Here is a 17,904-nt window from a genome sequence, read left to right on the forward strand (position 1 = left end):
TATATATATATATATATATATATATATATATATATATATATATATATTCCTGATCAGCATGACACCGACAGTCTTTTCATGTGTCGCTGATCGCTGATGGTTCTTTTAAAAACTCTCGCCAGTGGTTTTTGAGATATTAACATATAAAATATTAAGTGTCTTAAACATGCATGAACATCAAATAGGTAAAGTTTGATAGCCAAACCCGACATGATAACTAATCTGCCCCGACACTTAGCCCAATGCCCAACCTTAAATGGGATAGTTTAAGACGGACTTGCATGCGATGAAAAACTATGAGTGCTTTTTTTTAATCTTTTCTTTTTTGTTCATCTTTTTTGTTCAGTGAAGAAAAGAGAGTCAACTTGCCCCCACAAGTTTAACGCCCACTGGGATGAAATTGAACCATGTTAAACACTGGCACGTTCAATCTGTTCAGCACGTCTTTTTTTCTCTCTCTCTCTCTAAAAAGGTCCACTTTACGAGGCTATAAATACAACCACAATCTCCGACGGCTTCTCGGTCAAGGGTAGCTTGGTTTCTCTCTCTCTCTACCTTGTGCCTTTCTTGGGGACCTCTTGGTCTTGATCAGAAGACATGGCAACCGCCGGTCAAGTTATCCGATGCCAGGGTAATCACCTTCTCAAACCATTTTTCTTACTTTTTTTTCATCCTTGGATTAGATGAAAAACCAGGAGAGAGATTTTTTTTTTTCTTTTTATCAGTCTTTCAAGGATTACATACTTGAGCACCTTCTTCTTGTTCACTCATGAATATAGCATTATAACATTATGATTAAGTGCTCTCTCTTTCCAAGGTGCTTATCATAGTTGGTTGAGTCAATGGGCAGGTAAATGATCTGTATAGATAGCAAATTAATTTGTTTCCGCTGCAGATTCTTAGCACCATGTATTAAGTTTTATTGATTCCTTAACCTATTTGAAAAGAATGAATAATTTTTACACTTTTCTATTTATTTTTCTAAGTGTTTGTTTTTTTAAAAAAAGTTTGGCCGATTCAAAATGAATTGAATCGTTGATCCACCGAATCCGCAGCACCATCGATTTGGTTTACGAATCGAGTTGAGATATAAACATTTAGGAGACGGTTTAGATATTTTGATTCTATGTTCTTTTGAGTTAGATAGAGCGTGGTTTTCAATGTACCATCGAATTAAGTCTCTCGAGATGTCCATCAAACACCTTTTCTCCCTAGCATGGATCTGATCCAGTTGAACTTGATAAAGACAATCAAACGCGAATCCGAATAGCTTACAACTACAATTTGTGGGTGGCAGAAGGACCACACTGAGAATCTTCATGTCAGTCCAGTCCTATATGCAAGTGTTCTTTAAAATTTAAAATTGGGACTGTTAGTAACTCCTGAGACTCACACTTGAAAGCTTTCTGTTGAAACAAAGGAGATGAGAAAATTTTCGCATGGCCAAGCAAGAAATAACAGGAGTACTTGAAACGAAGGCTAAAAATGCTGATCACCTTTCTTTCTTGTACTCATTTTTGCCGCTGGGTGGTATAGCTGCTGTTGCATGGGAGGCGGGGAAGCCGCTGGTGATAGAGGAGGTGGAGGTTGCACCGCCTCAGGCCATGGAAGTCAGGATCAAGATCCTCTACACTGCCCTCTGCCACACCGATGTCTACTTCTGGGAGGCCAAGGCATGAAGCGCTCTACCCTCCTAATTGTTATTATTCTTCAAAGAACAACTTTACACACACGTAGTATGTGAATTATCAATAAAATTTACTAAATAACTCACAACGAGGGCACTTAGTGTTATATATATATATATATATATATATATATATATATATATATATATATATATATATATATATATAAAACTCTAGAATCATCAGTCACCTGATTAGAGACGTCCATATGAAAGAGGTAGAAAAGTGAGAGAAAACAAAAAAAGAGAAAAAAAAAGTGTGAACTATATTAGATGACATAATACTCATAAGCTTTTTCTTTTTGTTTTTTTCTTAACTTTTCATCATATTAAATCATATAACTCTATTTAGATGGTTGGGTAATTTTGAAACAAAAAGTATATATATATATATATATATATATATATATATATATATATATATATATATATATATATATATATATATATATATATATATATATATATATATATATATATATATATATATATATATATATATATATATAAGAATGCTGATTTTAACTATCTAAAGTTACCTAGCCATCTAATCAAAGCTGCTCATATGATATAGATGGATTGTTGAGAGAAAAATATAAAAAAAAATGTAAAAGTTAATGCTAGATAACAAAAATAGCAATCATATTTTTCTCTTAGCCAACCACCATGATAAATCCAACCATTCTTATTAGATGACAGAATAACTTTAGAAAATCAGAGTCACAATTATATATATATATATATATATATATATATAAGTCTAATTCACTTTTTTTTTAATGTTTCGCCCTTACATTAATTTTATGCAAATGCAGGGGCAGACACCCATTTTCCCAAGAATCCTTGGTCATGAGGCTGGAGGGTGAGTTTTTAATCTCTTTCTTTTCCCACATAATTTCACAAAAAAACATAAATATTTCAACTTTATTGCACAGGTTTGTACACTTACATTTCTAAATTATCTTTTTATGTACCCCCTGAGAATTCTTACTGTACCAATATAATCACCAATTTACAGAAAATAGAACTTTATTAATACTCTTCAGCTTCTCTAGTCTCACTCTCTCTCACCAACCTGCTTGATCTGAAACATTAATGGTAATTGGTAGGGTGATTGAGAGCGTGGGAGAGGGAGTGACTGATCTTCAGCCCGGCGACCATGTGCTGCCCGTCTTCACCGGAGAATGTGGTGACTGCGCCCACTGCAAGTCGGAGGAGAGCAACATGTGCGACCTTCTCAGGATCGACCCGGACAGGGGCGTCATGCTCGCCGACGGGCAGTCCAGGTTCACCATTAACGGGCAGCCCATCAACCACTTCCTCGGCACCTCCACCTTCAGTGAATACACCGTTGTTCACTCCGGCTGCGTCGCCAAGATCAACTCAGAGGCTCCCCTTGAGACTATCTGTGTTCTCAGCTGCGGATTCTGTACAGGTATATATAGATCATAATCAATGCAGAATCGCAGATGCTTCATGACACTCAAAGTAGCCTTGTTCTGTTCTCTGATGATATTCCTCACACTAAAACTATAGACAGATGGCCAGCAGCAGGAATTTTTAGTTGCAAAGCCGATGAGTGATGATGAAAAATTTTACCGACACTTTTTGGCCGTCAATGATTCTTCCATTTTTTTGTATCCCCAACTACAGGTTCAAAACTCTAGCAGAAGTTAAAATATAAATTTCCAATTTTTTTATATAAGTTAAACTAATCTTTGAAAATCTACCAGTAAAATTTTCATTTTCTAAAAGCCTGCAACTCCCTCTTGCCTCTGCCCTTGAATTTTTAGTTGCAGGAGCCGATCGGTGATGATGATGTTTTAGCACATTGTCTGGCCATCGGTGATTCTTCCTTCTTTTTTTTTTTTTTTTTGTATCCCCAACTAAAGTTTCAAAAACTTTAACAAAAGTTAAATATAAATTTTTAACTTTTTTATATAAGTTAAACTAATCTTTAAAGATGTACAAGTAAAATTTTTATTTTCTAAAAAGTCTGCAACCCCTTCTTGCCTCTGCCCTTGAATTTTTAGTTGCAGGAGCCGATCAATGATGATGATGTTTTGCCGACATTTTCTAGCCATTGGTGATTCATTCGTTTTCTTGTCCCCAACTACAGTTTCAAAACCTTAACAGAAGTTAAAATATAAATTTTCAATTGTTTTTTATATAAGTTCAACTAATCTTTGAAAATCTACAGGTAAAAATTTTAATTTTCTAAAAATCTTAAGTTCACTTATTTTTCTGCTTTTGTTTCTATGGTTTTACTGAAATTATTAGAGTTCTTCTAAGCTATAGTTACTGAAAAATATTTCAGGGTTTGGTGCAACCGTGAATGTTGCTAAGCCAAAGAGAGGCCAGACTGTGGCTGTCTTTGGATTGGGAGCTGTCGGCCTTGCTGTAAGTTCCTTCTTGCTCACCTTCTCTTTCTTGGTAGCTAAGTCGCCATTGATTTCATTACTCTTACCTTGTCATATTACATTCCCTTAACTTTCTTGGGGAGGAGGCGAAAGAATACATGGTATAGCTTGTTAATTGGATTTAATTACAGGCTTGTGAGGGCGCAAGGTTTGCTGGTGCTTCAAGGATTATTGGGGTGGACATCAACCCTGATAGATTCGAACAAGGTAAGTGTTTAATGGCTTTTATTGAATCCATATATTTATTTCAAAACTTATGGATTGGCCTAATCAGTCACCGCACAGGAGTTGCTATGACTTAAGTGTGAGCCATTGTCACATATATCATGTATGAATATTATACCACGACCAATTTTTTGGGTATAATACCACAAAGTTGTATATCTTGAAAATATCTTAGAAAAATCTCAACAGACTTTTGAATTTAAAACATTTGATAAATCTTTAAAATTATAAAAAAATAAAAATAAAAAAAAACAGTGTCTTTTTTCACATTTTTTATTTTCTTGCATTTAAAAAAACGCATCTATTTGTTGTTTTATACTGTTGACTTACTTTTTGGGTATTATAAATTTTAAAAATTATAAAAAAATAAAAATACCAAAAAAAATTGTGTTTTTTTTCACATTTTTTATTTTCTAGCATTAAAAAAAAAACACATCTAATTGTTGATTTATTCTGTTGACTTACTTTTTGTATTTTTTTCGAAAAAAATGAGTTTTCTATAATAATAGTGTGAGTGCAGGTGCAGATCCTGTAGCTGCAGAAGCAAACGGTTTTCTCTTTCTTTGTTGATAGAATGATAACTTATTAATTGTTAATTTTATTTTTTGAGGATTATATGTAGACATGAATCCACATACACACACTTATCATACATTCATACCCTCAGACCACACTTGTGTGACAACGCTCAGAGGCTGGAGGCAGAAAGTTTGGCCAATGGGCACTAATTATATAATTTTAAATTTTTAATGGGACGCCTGTATATAAAAAAAAGCCCTCTTGAAGTTTCAATATAAAAATAAATACCCTTTGCAGGCATGTGTGGGCAATTGCCCACACTTACCTCTGCCCCTGCATGGCGGCTCTGACTAATGCTGTTTCTGGGGGTAGACTGCTGACCTAACCTTTTGCTTTTCTTTTGTTTCAGCAAAGAATTTTGGCTGCACAGATTTTGTGAACCCAAAGGACTATGATAAGCCTGTCCAAGAGGTACCTTTTTCTCAAACTTCCATATTCTTTTTGTAAATACAGCACAAAAACAATATTCCTGACATTATGTATGTACATAGTTTGCAAATAATTTTTTTTTAGTTTGCAGACATATAAAGCAGAGTAGAACTGATGCATGGACACATTTAGCATAGGGAGATCGAGTAATATATATAGATGGAAATCTTAAACTGTTTGGAACTTGCAGGTGATTGCTGAGATGACAGATGGTGGTGTCGATAGGGCTGTTGAATGCACCGGCAGCATTGAGGCCATGATCTCTGCCTTTGAATGTGTTCACGATGTGAGTTATATGTCATTCATCTTCACCACTGCCTTCTGCAAGCAATTATGAATTTCAGTTCAGAAAATAATGGTTTCTGCTCTTCTCTTTTATGAGAATTACCTGACATTCTTCTGTAGCTTATGAAATTTATGGAATGCCATTCAGAGACGGGTGATTGCAATTTCTAACACCATTAATTGAAAACCTCTCTTTTTTGTTCACACAGGGATGGGGAGTTGCTGTGCTGGTTGGTGTTCCTCATAAGGATGCAGTGTTCAAGACGCACCCGGGGAACTTCTTGGTGGAGAAAACTCTGACAGGAACATTCTATGGCAACTACAAGACCCGCTCCGACATCCCTGGTGTCGTTGAGCTCTACATGAAGAACGTACGATTTCCAACCTAGAGAGAGAGAGAGAGAGAGAGAGAGAAGAATACCCAAATCGTTAATAGGCACCTCTGAAACAGGTTGACGATCAAAGAGGGAACGGGAAGAAGCCGCTATCCAATTCATGAACATATATGCACATCTGAAGCAGGAGAGAGAGAGAGAGAGAGAGAAGAAAACCCAAATCGTGAACAGGCACGTCTGAAAAAGGTTGAGGATCAAAGAGGGAACGGGAAGAAGACACCAACCAAATCATGAACATATATGCACATGAAGCAGGAGAGAGAGAGAGAGAGAGAGAGAGAGAGAGAAGAATACCCAAATCGTGAACAGGCACCTCTGAAAAAGGTTGAGGATCAAAGAGGGAACGGGAAGAAGACACCATCCAAATCATGAATATATATGCACATCTGAAGCAGGAGAGAGGAGAGAGAAGAAGAAGAAGAAGAAGAAGAAGAAGAAGACGACGACTACCCAAATCGTGAATAGGCATATCTAGAACAGGTTCAGGATAAAAAAGACAATGGCAAGAAAAGAAGACACAAACCACATCGTGAATATGCACATATAAAACAGAGAGAGAGAGAGAGAGAGAGAGAGAGAGAGAGAGAGAGAGAGAGAGAGAGAGAGAGAGAGAGGGAGGGAGGGAGGGATTAATTAATATGATGGTGGTACTGACGACTTGTGTTCATGCATGTTTCTGCAGGAGATTGAGGTGGATAAGTTCGTGACTCATCGTCTTCCATTCTCTGAAATCAACAAGGCCTTTGATCTCATGTTCAATGGGCAGGGCGTTCGCTGTGTCATGAGCATGGAAGAATGAAGATCACAGTGATGCATCCAGTTATTGAACAAAGAAGAATACTCGGTGATACCAGGGAGAATTTGCTCTATGCCTCACCGGTGTGCAAGTTTAATTTTAGCAGTGACGGGCTCAATTAATTTGATTTGTGTGGCTTCGATCTTGATGATATTGATTTGTTTCTCAATGTCTTGGTTTTGTAATTTGATCTGCATGGCCTTGGCAGTTTCTGCTTACAGATTTTTGCGTTCACAATAAAGCATTCTCCCAAGTTTTTTGCGTTCATTTTGTTAATTTAATACTCTTTATGGACGGCAATTCTATTCGTCTCCCAAATACATAATTTGATATTCTTTTATGTTCCAATAAAAGCGACGCATCTAGGGCCAGAAATATATGATCATTCAAACACGAACTATTTACATATGAAGTTTTGAGTCTTTTGATTAACTTTGGAGTTTCTTATTATTGTGCGTCTATTAAAGTTAATTCAATTATGATGAACCAGTTTTACATGAGTCTAGTTTAAACGAATCGAGATCTTACAATTTGAACTTGACTCAGTTAATATTTAGGGTATAAATTAAACTCCAACTCAAGAGTTGGCTCAACTCATTGTATAGCCTTATATATTAACAAGACCCAAACTCAATTGATAATCAGTATGATTATTAGCTATATTAACCTTATTATTGGAGAGGACTTATAAGGCGCATTTAATAAGAACATGATGGTCTTCTTAAAACGTATATTCTCAAAACACTTCTTCAAATAGTACAATTAGTGTTCCTCTAATTTGAAAAAAAATATAATATAATTATGTCCCCACCTTCGTAAAAAAAAATTGTTTATTATAATGATTACATCATGTTCCTTAAGACAAGAACATAAAGGTTTTGGATTATGTTTTTCAAGAACATATGTACTAATTAAGAATGTAATATTCACATTATTGAACACCCTTGCTCTATGTTGCTTCATCAGAAAATTTAGCAAAAAAAGAAAACAAAATATAAACAACCGAAAGACTTCCGGGTGAGCGACAGACTTATCCACTGGCACAAAAATATTGAAATAAATTACGTAGCGGCATTTTAATATTGCGCAATTAACAACTGCCTACTTAATTTTTAAGAGTTAATAAGTAGGTGCTTGATACGAGTCTGCCTAGTCCTCCTTGGAGCACAATGTTTGAGCACGCCAGAGCTGAAGGGCTTGAGAACCAAGTCGAGCAAGGCGCTATGGCAGTTAAAAACGTTCAACTAGAACTTAGTGCACAAGCAGTGGGTGGTGAAGATGGAGATCCAAAGGCCCTAGGTCCAGTTATATTGGCAGATGACCAGCACATCGGAATAGATCCAACTTCAAAAGGCCAAATTGATAGTCTTACCTCCGGTTTTGGCCCAGTCCACCCTAGTGTCAGTCAAGATCAAAATCTTTCGAGGCAGCATAGGGCTAGCATAGATAGTAGACTCTGTTGAGCCTTTACTTCACTTAGGTAGGCCGAGTTAGTCAATGAGGAAATCCGAAGTCTAGGCGGCAACCCAAACAATTCCCTCACCTTGCGCTCACCAAGCGCAAGGGTTCATTTTATAGGTTAGGGGCATTACACCCAAATTGATATGTTCATTTGCTTATGCATTTTATTTCATGCTGATTGGACCGAGATGGTTTGTATCTCGAGCCATTTGCTTTGAGTATAAGTGAACCGGTTCGATCCATCTGTGAACCAAGTCACTTAGGAAAGTATTTAAACGTTTGTACTTTGTTTTTCGTATGCAATCAAGAGAATTGAATTTCATTTGCCAAGTTTCTCTCTCTCTCTCCTCACGTCTCTCTCTCTCTCTCATGTGCCCCCTTCCTCTCCTTCACCTTCTTCAAGTGCCGGCCTTGGCTGGTTTCTTCCCTCACGCAAGTCTCTCCATAACTGGCGGTCAATTTTCTTCCTCCCCTTAGTTTCTTGTTCTTTTCCTCAACCACCCGACCAACACGGAAACAGATCATGTTTTTCCCAACCAACTCACGGAAATCTAGGTGCAGCCTTCATCGAACACAAGTGGAGGTTAGAGGCCAGATTAGTCTAAGGGAAGGCTACTATCACCTAAGGCAACGCAACAAAGGAGATTGTGGCGTGCGAGACTCCTCGAGAAACTCAAAGGTTAGTGCGTGTTCTCTTTTGGTGAAAGGGTGTAACTTCGTTGGATAGTTTTAAAGTTAGGTTCGGCCAAGGACATGGTGTTCACTTCGTAGGCAAAATCTCTAGAGTTTGATCAGCAACTCTCGACGGTTGAAACTGGTTTTAAAGTTGTTTTTACAAGTCACAAAGGATCCTAAGAGTAAATGTCTCTTTGCTTGAGAGTTTGAGGAGATTCTACCAGCGAAAATCCATCCAAAATATCAAGTTCAAGCCACTCTTAGGAGCCTGTTATTCATGCTGGAAAATAACAAGAAAACAGTGAGAAAAAGCATTGACAAGGGCATCAAAAAAGTGAAGAAAAACTAGAAGTAACATCATCCAAGAAAAGGAAAAAAAACGTGAAATTTTGGTGTGATGGAGCCAAAATAGTGAAGCTTGGTGTTCACCGAAATTCTGAAATTCTGGCAAATGCTACTACTTTTCCGGCAACCTCTGCTACTATTTTGGCGAACATTTGGTCAGCATTGGCATAGGACAAAGTAGAAAAACACGTGGTTTAGTTGGAGGCTGTCCTAGGGTTTCTTCAACCTAACGGCCAGTACACATTTGGATCAAATGGCTGCCAACTCTGCAAATTTGGTAAGTGGTTCTCTCTCTTGACCGTTTGAAACACCTGCCATCCATCAGAGACACGTGGCAACATCCCAAGGAAGAAGAATATGAGCTGACCTAACTCGATTTCTTTTAACATTTGGCACACCACTAACCGCGCCATCCATTTCCTTCATTTGGGCTAGAGATCCTCTCGCCCACTCCTTTCCTCAATTGGTTGGCCACAAGTGCTACCTCGCCTTACAATTGAGGATCCATTAGTATAGGTGACCTACATTTTAGGAAGGCTTGACCCCAGCCAATCATTTGACCTAAACCCAATCCCGTTCACATCGTTTTTGCCCTTTCATTCCTCATGTGTTGCCTTATCTAACCCAGTGGCCACCATCATTCTAAGAAGTTTCCTCGCCTTTCTTCATACATTTTGGGAAGGTAGCCCCTACCTCCACAGCCATTGTCTACCTTAATCCTAATTCGGATTATATCTTCAGGCGACTTTCCACGTCATTTCGGAACTGCCGGCAGACGATTCTTACAGCTTGTGCCGGACTTCCAAGTCTGTCTTGGAAAGATACGTTTTCCTTTAGCTTCTCATTGGTTTGACTCAAGGAGAGTTCTTTCGTTTTTGGTTTAGCATTTACATTTGAGTTGTTATGCTCTTGTAGTTCTTCGGTGGCCACTGGCCTCAGATCCTGCTGCAAGTCTTTAGCATCTCTATTGCTCAATTTTTAGTGGTTGTTTTTCTGGATTCCATTCAGTTTAGTCTAGTTTTTTTCTAATTGCGTTGTTTGACCTCACATTAGTTAGCATTTCTTGTAGTAGGTTTCCTTTGGGTTTGTCTTTCTATTGGTTGGCCTTAAGCGCCTTAAAATCTTGGGGATAGGACCAGCTGTTGGGAAGCGTCTAGACTTATTCCAGAGCCAGGTTCTACCAGTGCTCCACTTGTGAGGTAAATTATCAAAAGACGTGGACGAGACAGAAAAAGTTGATATATATATATATATATATATGACCAAAGTATCTGCCGTAACCTCCAAAAAAAGAAAAAAAAAACTGGATTCATGCGTGAAAAAATTGCTGTCGGTAAAGGTCCATTTTATGGACATTAGGAGGTATGTCAGTGAAGATTGACTTCACTGACGTCTGGATGTAGATGTCGGCGTCTATCTATCATGAACAATTGACCTTCACCAACACGTGGGATAGGTCGGTGAAAATATGTTTTTACCGACAATCAAGAAGTGAGTGTCAATAAAAATAACATTTCATCGACACGTATGTAAGTATTTAAGGACGGCCTATTTTATCAACGTTTTCTCACAGTGGGTGAATCCAGGTTTTTTTTGTTGTCAACTTCTTCTTTACTGCCAAAAGTTAACTTTGTGATTATGATGTGTAGGTTTTATATCAGATCAACAACAATAACTCCTATAAAGAACCACGCCTTCCATATCTAGGCATAAAAGTTAATATTTCAATAAGTAGGTGGTTCTTTCAAATTTTTTTTTCCAGAATTGAACGAAAAAATTCCCTTGAAAGTTTAGGAGTGCCTATTTGGTAACCTTTAAAAGTTAAGCCGCGATTTTTTCTGTAACTTTTTTGTTAAAGTTCAAATGCAAAAAAGACTAAAAAAACGGTCAATTAATTAAATCTTAAAAATTTGGGTACTTGCAATATCTCAAAATGAGCTTCATCTAATCTATAATTAACCAGTAAAGCTTCCTACTCAAATCTTCAAGCTAAAGTAAGGTAAGAGTTCAATGCCTCGAGCGCGTCTCTTGGCATAAACGGATAACCAAGCTTGCTTGTGAAGCGTAAAAATAAAGTAATATCCTTGAGTCAACCATATCATATAAATCGAATCATAATTGATAAACTAAGCCTACCAAATGACGTATCACATGACATTTCAAGACTCCGATCCCACAGTATTTGGTTTTGAACTTAAGAAATATATTTGCAATTACCCAATTGACTTTGATCCAGCAGTCAATTGGAGATGATCATTAATTTGAAGAGTGCAGTCTACTCCACCTAGTTGCTTCCTTGATTATACACTAAGAATATCCCTCTCTATGCCCAAGAATTTAAATATATTAAGAAATTGACAATTTCGCACACTATCTTTTAAATGAAATCTCATTTGGGTTTGATTTTCCTTGCTAATTGCTAATGCAGGCTTATGTTTTTTCTTACTTTTCAATATGAACCTGCTTTAACTTCGGGTGAAAACAGGAATTTTACTTATTTATCTTATTTTGAAAGTCAAAGCTCCCATCCAACCCATTGTTTAACTTGTGCACCAGTGACCCCATCCCTCCTAAACTTGGGCATCGAGTTGGGTACCCAATGAGTACTTGGTACCCAGCCCGATCGAGCCCCTTCCCCAAAAAACTGGCTTTGGTTTGCCTGACAAGGGTCCAATTCCGCCTAACAACTTCCAAATATTATTTTTTATTTACTTATAATATATATTTTATTACTAAAAATATAATTTTATATTTATATTTTATTATAATCTGGCAAAGACTAGGCTCGGCTCTTATCGGGCGGGCCCCATGCTAGGTCTAATCCCTCTTAGGAAAATTAAGACATTTTTTGGGTGATGATCCAAGTTGGGTTTCTAAAAAACCCGGTTTTGACAACGCAATGTATTGAAAGGGACATCATTTATAGAAAACATAATTTTTGCCTTGTCCGTTGAATACAAAGCAAAAGTATTGAAAGCTTGTTAAGAACATGGTTATCACAAAACAAAGTTTTAACACAAAATCCTTTCATGGAGGTGTCACTAATTCAAAGATCCCCAACAGAGCCTTAGAATTTTTTTTTTTTAATTTTTTACTTTTTTATTTCCTAAAGCATGTAACAAATAATTTGGTGCCAATTTAAAATGAACCTCATTGGATTGTTCATTTTACAAGCATCGATCAAGCTTGTGGGTTGGTAAAAGTTTAGTCATCAGTTCAATTCAAACATGGGTGGGTTTTGTTTCTCTGAACTACAAATGATAGATGCACTACATTCTAATCTACGGTGTCACCCATTCCACCCAAATCCAGAAACTGCTCCAAGACCTTAGAAGTGGGGAAAGGAGAAGTTTAGTTTCAATAATAAAAAAACAGTGGATGCAAAATATCAAGTGTATTTCTGGCTTTCATTGAAAAATTATTCCAAAAATATCTAGATTATAATATTATTATAAGCCTTTATGGGGGACTTCCCTTCCTCACAAGACCCTCCCCCATCGTCAACTCCTTAACGTGAAGGAACATGGCAGCCAACAGTTGGGCTGCTTCCCCTCAAAAATGTTATATATATATATATATATATATACCCACAGATTTAGTTGCCAATGTTAATGCTTGGGATTCCGATCAATGTAAGAGTTTTCGAATTTAATACAAAATTGGACAATTTAAATTCGTGAAAAGTTGGGCTTTCCTTGAATTTGACGCTGCCCAGAAGGCCAAAATCCAGAAACTGACCATGTGTACATTTCAAAAGTTGGATTTTGCTGGAATTTAGTACAGATTAACAGGAGAATCCAAATTAATACATCAAAAATTGAACATCTCTCGAACTTGGGGGCAGCTAAATTCCCAGATCAATTATTAAAAGACCCTAAAAAAGGTTGGTTCATATCTAAGACTCAGAAAATCCGATCAAATAATTAGATGATTTGATGCAATTGTGGAATCCTGAATTCCGGTTGGTCTACTTAAGATCCAACTTTTACATCCACAAATTCTGATTTAGACGGATCCTCTCCTGTTTCAGATCCAACAATCTGAAATTAACTTGGTTTATTTGATTAAACAATCCGATTCAACTTGGATTTGGGTCGACGAAGCTTGATAAAATGAATCCTCTCGCAGATCCAGGCTGGTGTGAATTCTTACTCGGACCTTCGTTATCATCATATATCGGATCCTTCATCCACGAAAACACCATATCAGATCCCATATAGCGGCAACGAATCTGACGGCTAAGAAAAAAAAAAACCGGGAGCGATTGTTGGTTGGTTTAGTGACGAATATCATAAGCACGTTCTATTCCTCAATTGCACGTTTCTCTCTCTTTCTCTCTCTATAAATAGCCATGGAACCAGTGGCTTTTGCATCGAGGAAAGACTCAAAGTCTCTTCGTTTGATCTCTCTCTTTCTCTAACTTTTCTCGCTCGTTGGTTCTCTTGGTTTCTTCTATCTTTGGCTGTTGAAGATAAATGGCAAGCACAGCTGGTAAAGTCATCCGATGCAGGGGTAAGTACCACCATGGATTGCAGTAATATAAAGTATTTCTCTGAAACTCCATTGTTGATGTCGATGGATAAGCCTTTTGCTTTGTTCACCTGGAGATTCTACTGAGAGACCCCATTTTTGAGCTGCCATCCTTTGTTTGGGATGTCAGGCAGCAAAGCAAGAATTCCCCAGGTTAACCCGTGAAGGATCTGTCGGTTGCGTTCTGTAGTTTAATAATTTTCTGCAACTTCTTGCAGTTATAATTTTTCGATCTTTTAAATTCTAGTTTGACTTGTACACATAATCTCCTCTTTTAATTTTCTCATTTCTCTGTCATTGTTGGTTTTGGTGGGTGTAGCTGCTGTTGCATGGGAGGCGGGGAAGCCGCTGGTGATTGAGGAGGTGGAGGTTGCACCACCTCAGGCCATGGAAGTCAGGATCAAGATCCTCTACACTGCCCTCTGCCACACTGATGTCTACTTCTGGGAGGCCAAGGCACGTATCCTCTAGCATGGAGGGATCCCCTCTCATCATCAACGCCGCCGATCGAGCTGCCTTTAATCTTGTGCATATCTCGATACATACGTCGGAACACATGCTGTAAACGGCCGGAGGATTTCTCGGGCTTGGCTGGAGGAATCCAGCTTCTATATATATGCTGGTAAATTGATATGCGTTGTAATATATTTTATTTCTTCTTAATGTTTGTGGAAATGCAGGGGCAAACACCCATCTTCCCTAGGATCCTTGGTCATGAGGCTGGAGGGTGAGTCTTCTTCTATCTTTCTCGGCCTTGAAGTCTTGTGTTCCTTGTATGTTTCTTATATATTTTTCTCTTTAATTGGAACAAAAGTTTTAGCCAATTTTGGAAAAAGAAACGTCAGCAAGAGAGATTTTTTTTTAAAAAAAAGAGTGATTTGTCCTAGAAACATTTTACATGTGTATTTAAGTTGTTGACTTTTAAGAAGAAATATGAAAATTCAACAATATATATCTCATTTTCACAAAAGAAATATCATAACCTTGCAATTTTTGTACACACTATTCAAACATGAAGTCGGATGTCACTCTATTTTCTATAAAAATACAGTGTTTTGTCCTAAAAATATTTTACATGTCTGTTTGACTTATTGACTTTTAGGAATAAATATGAAAATTCAATAATATATATATATATCTCATTTTCAGAAGAGAAACATCATAACCTTGCCATTTTGGTACACATTGTTCAGATATTCGGATGTCAATGGATCAAATTTTTGGATATACTCTTAATTGCATTTGTTTTTCAGATATTCATGTACTTATATTTAAATACAAACAAAGAGAAGTCATATTCGAATATGAAATCCTATTTTACAATTCAAGTCCAATCCAAGTCTTTTTTTTACATTCATAGTCAAATCCAAATGTTGAACCTGACATATTTTCAAATTGTAATTAGAGCATTGAATATATGATATTTATTTAAAAGTAAATTTGATCTAAATCCAAATCCAATCAGACATTTATATGTATCCGAATCCAATCAAATATCATTTTTTAAACCTGAATCGGATCCAATTTTTAAATTGAATCTTAAAAGTTTTTTCCTAGATTCCGTGATATATCTTGTTGAATGCATAGCTTTCGTTGATTAATATCTTATTTTCTAGTTCTGACTCTCACGTTCCCAAATAGTTACAAATTAGCGTGTAAAAAATTTAATCGTAATTGGCAGGGTGATTGAGAGTGTGGGAGAGGGAGTGACTGATCTTCAGCCTGGCGATCATGTGCTGCCCGTCTTCACCGGAGAGTGTGGGGACTGCGCCCACTGCAAATCGGAGGAGAGCAACATGTGCGACCTTCTCAGGATCGACCCGGACAGGGGCGTCATGCTCGCCGACGGCAAGTCCAGGTTCACCATTAGAGGGCAACCCATCAGCCACTTCCTCGGCACCTCCACCTTCAGCGAGTACACCGTCGTCCACTCCGGCTGTGTTGCCAAGATCAACCCAGAGGCTCCCCTTGAGACTGTCTGCATCCTCAGCTGTGGCTTCTGTACTGGTATAACCTGATATTCACACAAACTAATTACATCTATTCCCCACTTTATGTTCACAAACATGCACTACGATCTGTTACACACACTCCCATACAAATAAGCAATCATTTTCTTTTTCTTTTTTTTTTTCTTTGGTTAGTTAAGACTAAGAGTGAACTGAATTAAAAATTATTTTCTCTAGCTGATGTTCATTCCGCAAAAGCAAATCATGATCTGTTTTTTGTATTTTTGGAATGACCAATGGCTCATTGAAAACAAAAATTTTAGGTTTTGGTGCAACTGTAAACGTTGCTAAGCCAAAGAAAGGCCAGACTGTAGCTGTCTTTGGCTTGGGTGCTGTGGGCCTTTCTGTAAGTTTCTTTTCCCTTGATTTCCTTCAGTTCTTAGCCGCTAGCTATTTAATGTCTGTGGATGGAATATTTCTTTCATTTTCTCCCTGGAGTAGTGCATGACTTGTCTTGTTGGTGTATCTCATTGACTAGGCTGTTGAAGGTGCAAGATTTGCTGGCGCATCAAAGATCATTGGAGTTGATCTCAACCCTGCCAGATTTGAACAAGGTTTAGTAGAATTTCTTTAGTTTCTTCATTGTTCAATTGAGTGTTGTTTCTTGTTATTAATTTGATTTTCTTTCTCTGATATATTGGTTTTAGCCTCTTGAAATTTCATGTCTAGACTGCTTGCTGATATCAATCCCTTTCTTCTTTACTCTTCTGATATGGCAGCAAAAAAATTTGGTTGCACAGACTTTGTGAACCCAAATGACTATGAAAAGCCTGTCCAACAGGTCACTTTCTAAACTCCATCCTTTGGCTTTTATTGTTTGGGATACTTTTCTGTTTTTGGGTACAGTTTGGCAAGCAGGTGAAATTGATGTTGAAACTCCTGTGAAAATGCCGCCATCAAGCCTAAGGAGAAAAGAAAATCAAGTGAAATGTGTCTATCTTGCTGCAACAGTGAAACTTGACTGAATTCTCTCCGAACTTGCAGGTGCTTGTGGAGATGACAAATGGCGGAGTTGACAGGGCTGTTGAGTGCACCGGCAGCATCCAGGCCATGATCGCCGCCTTCGAGTGTGTGCACGACGTAAGCAACCATTCATCTTCATCTGCCACGCAGTACCATCCATGGATTTCTGTCCAGAAGAGAAAATCTCTTGCTTCTGTCAACTGGAACCTGAATTGATTTCTCTAACAAACTGCCATTCAAGAACCAGACTTCTTGGTGCTGATTTTGTAACCTTTTGAACACAGGGTTGGGGAGTCGCTGTGCTGGTTGGAGTCCCTCACAAGGACGCAGTGTTCAAGACACACCCTGGAAACTTCCTGGTGGAGAAAACTCTCAAAGGAACGTTCTACGGCAACTACAAGACCCGCTCTGACATCCCTGAAGTCGTCGAGATCTGCATGAGAAAAGTAAGATACTAAAACATCAACTAACCGAAAGAGATGTAGAGTGAGAGATGATGGTGGTGGTTGGGAGCATTTGATCAAGTGGGTGGTGTTCATTTTTGCAGGAGGTTGAGTTGGAGAAGTTTGTGACTCACCGCTTTCCGTTCTCTGAGATCAACAAGGCCTTCGATCTGATGCTCAGCGGTCAGGGCATTCGCAGCGTCATGAGCATGGAAGAATGATGATGAAGCTTCGAATGGACACTGGAACGACGCTGAGTTCCAGGGGATGTTGCCGACTGCGTTGATGATTTAGGGAATGCACATGATCAATGTCGCACTACTCAGCTTTGTTTGGTTTTTATCTGTCGCAAAATCAAATAACCGAGCTTGTGTTGTTTTGCTTGCTGCAATTTTGAACCATAATAAAAGCATTCCCATTTTCCTTTTCTCTCCCAAATTATTCCCATGCTTTTATTTTTTATTAATTAATTTATTTACTTCGTAAAATGTCGACAATACCCTTCCAAACGTGTCTAAGTCTTGGAAAATTCAACTGCCAAAGTCTGTTTGCATATACCACCGTCTGGCAGAATGCGGGGCGGTTTTGTCTTTTCAGAAACAATGGTTTCTCCGTTAAGGGTGTTTTGGTCATTTTGACTTATCTTGCATAAATACTATAAG

At 37.8% G+C, this 17,904-nt stretch overlaps 2 protein-coding genes across 2 annotated transcripts; both read left to right on the top strand.

The window, feature by feature from the left end:
• Positions 1-597: 597 nt before the first annotated feature.
• Positions 598-6,819, top strand: LOC116248578 (alcohol dehydrogenase 2-like). Its single transcript, XM_031621457.1, has 10 exons — positions 598-631; positions 1,537-1,673; positions 2,503-2,549; positions 2,797-3,122; positions 4,005-4,087; positions 4,239-4,314; positions 5,261-5,322; positions 5,531-5,626; positions 5,835-5,996; positions 6,703-6,819. The coding sequence occupies exons 1-10, from the start codon at positions 598-600 to the stop codon at positions 6,817-6,819; spliced, it is 1,140 nt and encodes a 379-aa protein (XP_031477317.1).
• A 6,619-nt stretch (positions 6,820-13,438) lies between these two features.
• On the top strand, positions 13,439-17,653 carry LOC116248570 (alcohol dehydrogenase 2-like). Its single transcript, XM_031621447.2, has 10 exons — positions 13,439-13,809; positions 14,147-14,283; positions 14,508-14,554; positions 15,509-15,834; positions 16,100-16,182; positions 16,315-16,390; positions 16,556-16,617; positions 16,821-16,916; positions 17,084-17,245; positions 17,347-17,653. The coding sequence occupies exons 1-10, from the start codon at positions 13,773-13,775 to the stop codon at positions 17,461-17,463; spliced, it is 1,143 nt and encodes a 380-aa protein (XP_031477307.1). The 5' UTR covers positions 13,439-13,772; the 3' UTR covers positions 17,464-17,653.
• The last annotated feature ends 251 nt before the right edge of the window (positions 17,654-17,904 follow it).

The sequence above is a fragment of the Nymphaea colorata genome, chromosome 1, assembly GCF_008831285.2.
Source record: "Nymphaea colorata isolate Beijing-Zhang1983 chromosome 1, ASM883128v2, whole genome shotgun sequence".
Lineage (NCBI taxonomy): Eukaryota > Viridiplantae > Streptophyta > Magnoliopsida > Nymphaeales > Nymphaeaceae > Nymphaea > Nymphaea colorata.